At 47.7% G+C, this 7825-nt stretch overlaps 1 protein-coding gene across 2 annotated transcripts in view; it reads left to right on the top strand.

Moving 5' to 3' along the window:
- The first annotated feature begins 4462 nt into the window (after nucleotides 1-4462).
- Nucleotides 4463-7825, top strand: part of AR (androgen receptor) — a 189457-nt gene continuing 186094 nt past the window's right edge. Inside the window, exon 1 of one of the 2 annotated variants that reach the window (XM_061136280.1) lies at nucleotides 4463-6372. In XM_061136280.1, coding sequence (XP_060992263.1) covers nucleotides 4844-6372 — 1529 coding nt within the window. In that variant the 5' untranslated portion in view covers nucleotides 4463-4843. The remainder of the gene's footprint in view (nucleotides 6373-7825) is intronic. The other variant, XM_061136279.1, reaches the window with a different exon arrangement.

The raw sequence follows: 7825 nt of genomic DNA, 5'->3' as shown, positions 1-7825 counted from the left end.
TAAAGCAACTATACTTCAATAAAACTTTATTTAAAAAAGATGTTCCACATAATATGACATGAGGGAAATGCAAATTTAAACAGAAATGAGATACCACTACCAGAATGGCCAACAATGGAACCCTGGCAACACTGGGTGCTAGATGTGGAGTAACAGGAATTTTTACCTTTGTTGGTGGGAATGCAGAATGGTACAGCCACCTTAGAAGACAGTTTGATGGTTTCTTATAAAACCAAACATACTCTTACTATATTAACCAGCAATTATGCTCTCTGACATTTACCCAAACAAACTGAAAATGTATATCTACACAAAAACCTGCACCCAATGTTTACAGTAGCTTTATTCATAATTGCCAAAACTTGGAAGTAACTAAGATGTCCTTCAGTAAATGAATGGATAAATAAACAGTGGTACATCCAGACAAAGGAATATTATTCAGTACTAAAAAGGAACAAGCTATCTAGTCATGAAAAGACATAAAGGAACCTCAAATACATATTACTAAGTGAAAGAAGCCAATCTGAGAGGCTACATATAGTATGATTAATATAATATATAGTGTATGTTTCCAACTATATGACATTCTGGAAAAGCTAAAATTATGGAGATGGTAAAAAGATCAGTGGTTGCCTAAATATATGATCAGTGGTGGGGAGATGGGATGAATATGTGGAGTACAAAGGACTTTTAAAGCAGAGAAAATTCTCTGTATAATACCTAAAGATAGATACATGTCATTATACATCTGTTCAAACCTATCAATATATAACACCAAGAGTGAACCCTAATGTAAATTATGTGGTTGCTAAAAATTGCAAATAAGGAAAAGAAAAAAGAGAAAGATTGTACAAGCACATGATTTATGTAATAGTCTCCAGTAGCATCTCTTGATCATCTTTAAAGCAATGGGGGAAAGATAATATTTTAGATTGGAGATCACAGCTCAAAATTCAAAATAAAGTATAAATTCTTATTATGTTCACAGTAGTTAGTCTTCCTTGACAATAACATAAATGTTGGTAGCACCACTTTTAAAAATAAAACATAACAAGGTGATCTTTCATATTTGTAAAATGCTCTACTGTTTAAATTTTTACATACATATAATCTTAATTATCAGCCTTTCAAAGGTACATATTATTGGCTGGAGTTTTATAAGAAAGTTTTGAAGGTAATTTTGGTGCTGTGAAAGCAACATGAATTTTGGAATTTCTTCAGACCTGGGTTTGAATGTCTGTTAGATGCCATTTATTCAATGGGTAACTCTGAGGAATTATTTCTCAGTTTATTTTTTTTCAGGCTTCTTTACTTATAACTACCCTCCTCACTTCTGTCCACTGAAGTTTTCACTATCACTAGCAGCCCCTTCCATACTCACCCTCTATGGAGTGCAGGTAAGAAGAAAACTCAAGTGAGTCACAGCACTCTAAATTGTCAGTGTTTGAAAGACTGTCAGATCCAGCATCTACCTTCTCCCCACCCCATTTCACAGAGCAAGAAATTAAGCTTACTGAGAGGAAGCGATTCATTGTCAATCTTAAGACAGATTTCTGGCTTTGAGACCTACGTTATTTCCATTCCACTTTCCTGCCCTGATAGCTCAGTTGGTAAAGAATTTGCCTGCAATGCAGGAGACCCTGGTTCAATTCCTGGGTTGGGAATATCCGCTGGAGAAGGGATAGGCTACCCACTCCAGTATTCTTGGGCTTACCTTGTGGCTCAGCTGGTAAAGAATCCGCCTGCAATGCGGGAGACCTGGGTTCGATCCTTGGGTTTGAAAGATCCACTGGAGAAGGGAAAGGCTACCTATTCCAGTATTCTAGCCTAGAGAATTCCATGGACTGTATAGTCCATGGGGTCACAAAGAGTCATACATCACTGAGCGACTTTCACTTTCACACTTCACTTTCCTGCCAGTCCAATTTACCTTACTAACTTTGAGCAACCCTCTTTAAAAACCTTGATGGAACTAAACGTTGTGTCAATTATTTAAATAAAGTTTACAAAGTATCTGTGCATTTCAGTTACATACTCCCATTTTCCATTACAATAAGGAGTTAAGAATTGCCCTGTTACAATTGGAAATCTCTAAGAATAAGACTGTGCCTTAACCATAAGAGTATCTTGTGAGATTCTTTACCAACAAAGGGGGTATATCTGGAATGTTCAGTCATTGAAGTCCCAGGAGACAATTTTTCACTTCTTCAGATAAAAAGCTCCTAGGGCTTCTGGAAGTTTCATTTATAGCCCTTTTCCAAGTTCCCTTGATACTGATGAGTCTAGCTCAAATAGCAGTGAGATGGAAGACTAGTTTAGGTTCTACTAAAGTGAAACATAGAACAAATTATGTCCTTGCTTCAGTGTCTTCATCTGGGAAATAGAGAAGATCATGCTCACTCATCCCTGTCTTTAGTATTACTTCCTTTGGTCACTGTAAGTAAGTTCTCATGATGCTTGTCTGTGAACAAGATAAGACTCTAGAAACCTGCAAAAAGCAGAACAGGCCCATGTGAAAATCTACACTAGTTCTCCGGGACAGACAGACCCTGCCCAGATCCAGAAGTCTAAGGATTTTAAAAGCTAGAGAGGCCCAGAGACCCTGCTGACACCAAGGGACACCTCCTTCTCTATAGATCGACCCTTTCATTTTCTCTACTCTTTGATTCCCACTTGCCTCTCCACCTTCACACAGAGAAGATGAGACCTCTTCTATAAAAGAACAATTGTGATAGTCCACATCACCTTCCACTTCTGGCTGTCTACAGAAAGGAAGAAAAGCAGTCTTATATAGGTTCCATTTCTTGAATAATGCAGTTTGCAAGCTTAAAATATGCAAAGGCAACTTGGAAAAACAAGTGCCTTATATAAGCAAATGTCTGCAAAACCCTGGACAAAATTGAGGTCTCTGTGTACATGACAAGTATTTCTAGTGCTTCGGTGTTTGCCTGTCCTTCTGAGTGATTTTCCTTTGTACATCTGGATGAGTGAAAAGTGTGTACTTAGAAGTAATTCTAGACAGGAAAAAGGGACGAGAAGAGAGGAGAGATTACCTTTGGTTCCCAGGCAGAGGGTTCCTAGGGCAACTGATACCACGCCACAAGGCCCAATCTACCCCTATGGAGAAATCTGAAAGGTTTCAACAAGCACAGGCTGGCTTGGCCATCATAGCTAGTTCCTCAGTTTGTAGGAGACCTCCCATTTGCACTTCTTGGTGGGCCTGCCCTGAACATAGTCCCTCACTGAAGGAGATCCTCGTATTTCCTCTATACTTCTATCGCCCTTTCCCACTCCCTCCGCCCCCACGCGCGCACAGGGTCTGTTTTGAGATTGGACTTCAGAACCAAACCTGGTAAATGCTGGCCTCTGAGAGCTCAGTGGCCCTGTCTTCAAAATAAAGCTCCGAGTTAAAGCTTAAAAAGTCAGCCCTGTCGCTTAAAATCTCGTCCAGGAAAGCAAGAGATAGTCGGGGAGCTGGGGTCCTCCTAGGCTAGACCAATCCTTTTCTGCCCTCACCCACGCTGCGCCAGCACTTGTTTCTCCAAAGCCACCCGGCTTTCCTGCGCGTTCAGGGGAGGGGAGAAAAGGAAAGGGGAGGGGAGGGAGAAAGGAGGTGGGAAGGCAAGGAGGCAGGCCCGGCGGGGGCGGGACCCGACTAGCAAACTGTTGCATTTGCTCTCCACCTCCCAGCGCCCCCTCCGAGATCCCGGGGAGCCAGTGTGCTGCGAGCGCCGGAGGGTCCGGAGCAATCCTGGAGGCAGAGCCAGCGACGGAGGGAAAGCGAACGAGCTCGCTGCTTCCGTGCGGGACAGGAGCCTAAGGGACGCACCGCGTCAACCCCAGCGGGCTCTGGCGACAGCCAACGCCTCTTGCACCGCGGCGGCTTCGAAGTCGCCGCCCCGGAGCTGCCCTTTCTTCTTCGGTGAAGTTTTTCAAAGCTGCTAGAGACTCAGAGGAAACAAGGAAAGTGTCGGGTAGGACTGACCGGCTGCCTTTGTCCTCCTCCCCTCCCCCTGCCCCCCCCCCCCAGGGTCTCCTCTACAGCTGCTGCCTCTGTCTGTTCCTCTCAGCCCCCTCAACCTCCCCCGCCCCCCGCTTCCAGTCAGTCCCGCGCGGCCAGCCCGAGTTTGCAGAGAGGTAACTCCCTTTGGCTGCGAGCGGGTGAGCTAGCTGCACGTTGCAAAGACGGCTCTGGGGTGCCAGGAGACCTGGGAGCCGCTTCAGTGCTGCAGCCAGAATCTGGCTGGTTAGGCGGTACGCAGGTCAGAGCCCGTGGTTCCTCGTACTCCCTTTCCACCTCCCCTGCACGCTGCTCCTCCTTCCCACCGGTTTGTGGGGCCAGAGTCAAACGATGAAGAGGCAGTCAGGACTTCAGTAGCCACCCTCCCCACAAAAAAAAAGAAAGAAAGAAAGAAAAGAGACCAAACATAACAAAGCCCCAACCAAAACCAAACAAACGAAACCCAACAGCAAAACCCAAAATAAACCAAAAAGAAAATAACCAGGCTCCTATTTGCACCTGCTTCAGTGGATAACAAAATCAGAAGGCGGAGGGTCCCCCCTCCCTTCAAGAAGCATCTTTTGAATCTACCCTACAAGTATTCAGGAACAGATTGTGAGCCTACCAGGGAAGATCGTGTCCAGCGCGTGTTTCCTCTGCACTAGACTTTGAGACTGACAGAACGCTTTGTAGTGATTATTCCTGCAAGTTTCCTTACCAGGAGCTTCCCGCAGGTGGGCAACTAGCTGCAGCAACTACGCACTGCAGCCTGTTGAACTCTTCTCAGCAAGAAAGGGGGAGCAGGATAAAGGAATTAGGTAAAAGATTGAGCCAAGCTTCAGGATGGAAGTGCAGTTAGGGCTGGGAAGGGTCTACCCCCGGCCACCGTCCAAGACCTATCGAGGAGCTTTCCAGAACCTGTTTCAGAGTGTATGCGAAGTGATTCAGACCCCGCTCCCCCGGCACCCTGAGGCCTCGAGCGCAGCACCTCCCGGCGCCCGTTTGCAGCAGCAGCAGGAGACCAGTCCACAGCAGCAGCAGCAACAGCAGCAGCAGAGAGAGGATGGCTCTCCCCAAGTCCAGAGCAGAGGCCCCACAGGCTACCTGGCCCTGGAAGAGGAACAGCAGCCTTCACAACATCACTCAGCCCCCGAGGGTCACCCGGAGAGTGGCTGCGTCCCAGAGCCCAGAGCTGCCTCGGCTGCCAGCAAGGGGCTGCAGCAGCCGCCGCCAGCACCTCTGGATGAGGATGACTCAGCTGCCCCATCCACGTTGTCCCTGCTGGGCCCCACTTTCCCCGGCCTAAGCAGCTGCTCCACCGATCTTAAAGACATCCTGAGCGAGGCCGGCACCATGCAACTTCTTCAGCAGCAGCAACAGCAGCAGCAGGAGGCGGTATCCGAAGGCAGCAGCGGGAGAGCGAGGGAGGCCACTGGGGCTCTCATCTCCTCCAAGGACAGTTACCTAGGAGGCAGTTCGACCATCTCGGACAGCGCCAAGGAGTTGTGTAAGGCAGTGTCGGTGTCCATGGGCTTGGGTGTGGAGGCATTGGAGCATCTGAGTCCTGGGGAGCAGCTTCGGGGGGATTGCATGTACGCCCCGCTCCTGGGAGGTCCGCCAGCCGCGGTGCGTCCCACTCCTTGTGCCCCGTTGGCTGAATGCAAAGGTTCTCTGCTGGATGATGGCCCCAGCAAGGGCACTGAAGAGACTGCTGATTATTCCCCTTTCAAGGCAGGTTACACCAAAGCTCTGGACACTGAGAGCCTGGGCTGCTCTGGCAGCGGCGAAGCAGGGGGCTCTGGAACACTTGAGCTGCCATCCACCCTGTCTCTCTACAAGTCTGGAGCACTGGACGAGGTAGCAGCTTATCAGACTCGCGACTACTACAACTTTCCGCTAGCCCTGGCCGGGCAGCCGCCCCCTCCACCACCTCCCCATCCTCATGCCCGCATTAAGCTGGAGAACCCGCTGGACTACGGCAGCGCCTGGGCGGCCGCTGCAGCGCAATGCCGCTATGGGGACCTGGCGAGCCTGCATGGCGGGGGTGCAGCAGGACCGGGCTCAGGCTCACCCTCAGCCGCCGCCTCCTCTTCCTGGCACACTCTCTTCGCGGCAGAAGAAGGCCAGCTCTATGGGCCAGCAGTATGTGGCGGAGGCGGGGGCGGCAGCGCAGGCGAGGCAGGGGCTGTAGCCCCATATGGCTACACTCGGCCACCTCAGGGGCTGGCTGGCCAAGAAGGCGACTTCTCCCCACCCGATGTGTGGTATCCCGGCGGCGTGGTGAGCAGAGTGCCCTATCCAAGTCCCAGCTGTGTCAAAAGCGAAATGGGCCCCTGGATGGAGAACTATTCTGGACCTTATGGGGACATGCGGTAAGTCTCTCCTCCTAAAAATGTTTTTAAGCCTAGAGTCAGTCCTCTCCTTCCCGCACGAACACTCTGTTCCTGGGCGAGCTTAACAGGGTTTCACAGAAAGGGACGCTTTAAATCTGGAGCCTTCCCTGGACTCTTGGCCTACCAAAGATTGACCTTTGCTCTCTGAAGCCCAACTGTGTGCCCCAGCCCACACCACTGTGAGTCCTGGATGCTGGTGCAAGCCTTTCTAGATTCCTTGACTTGACAACTCTCCACTAAGCCTCCTAAAATCTTCCCTGCCACTTGGTACTCCATGTCCTGCCGGCTCCAAATTTAAATCCAGTTCCAAGGGCCATTTTATGAAATAAACCCTTTTAAGCCCTCCACTACTTTTCCTTCTCCCCTCCCCCCAATCAGAGACCCTAGACAAGAAATGTGGGCACTTTCTCCTCTTAAGGTCTGTTAAGGTTTGTCCCTCCAGCTTGTCTTGGCAGGTTAGAAGCAAAATGACTGGCCCAAGCTTTTCTCAACCCGCTTCCTCCAAAGAGATGAAAGGAGATTGGGATTATGGGAAGAAAGTGGTCTCTGGGTTGTGAGGGCCACTGTGTGGGAAGAAGAGGTGAAGTCCCTTTGCTGGCAACAAGGAAGACTTGCCCCAAGGTTGGAGGTCAGGAGACAGACTCCAACCGGGCACAATTAGAGCAGGCAAAGGTAGGGGAAAACCAAATGACAAATTTCCTCATAAACTATGGGTAAGATTTGCCCTCACAGTTTGACTATATTGGAACTAGATGGAAGAGTTGGATTTCTCTTGTAAAGTGTTTATTTTCTGTATGGATTACAAAAGATCCACAATTCCTACTTCGAGTTTGCATCAGATCTGTAAAGAAGAGAATGTTCTTTTAATGAACAACTTAACCAGACTTGAGTCTGACTTACAAAAGTGTTGAGGGGAAAGTTTAAAAGGATTTCCTGCTATTGCAGTGTGCTCAGAAATCTGCTTTTGTGAAGGGAAATATTCTTCAATATATTCCTTCATTTTAAGGATATACTTGCATTTTAAAACATGATAACAAATTGAGCAAGAACTGTTAGGGACCTGTAAGCCTTACTCTTGCCCAAGAGTTTTAATTAGGATATGAAAAAAGTGGCAGTCAGTTTCATCTTGCCTGTTAAAATTTCTTCCTTACCGCAGCTGAGCTTTTTGGAGGCCAAAAAGCTTTTTTTTTAATTTTATAAAAAATTAAAGACTTTTTCCTCAGCAAACTAAGATATTAGTTTATCTCTGTGAGGGAGGGAATATTAACTGTGGAACTAACTCCTCAGAACTGCTGGGTGTTGATGTCTTCATGGACTTGAGTCTTGTTCTGAGTTTCTGTAGCTATTTTCTTTACCTGTGACATTTTCAGTTTATTAGCCTTAGCATGTTTGTTTGGAGACTTAAACCAACAACTTGCTTCCTTTCACTGAT

Source organism: Dama dama, chromosome X (assembly GCF_033118175.1).
Source record: "Dama dama isolate Ldn47 chromosome X, ASM3311817v1, whole genome shotgun sequence".
Lineage (NCBI taxonomy): Eukaryota > Metazoa > Chordata > Mammalia > Artiodactyla > Cervidae > Dama > Dama dama.
This window is presented reverse-complemented; position numbering and strand designations above follow the sequence as displayed.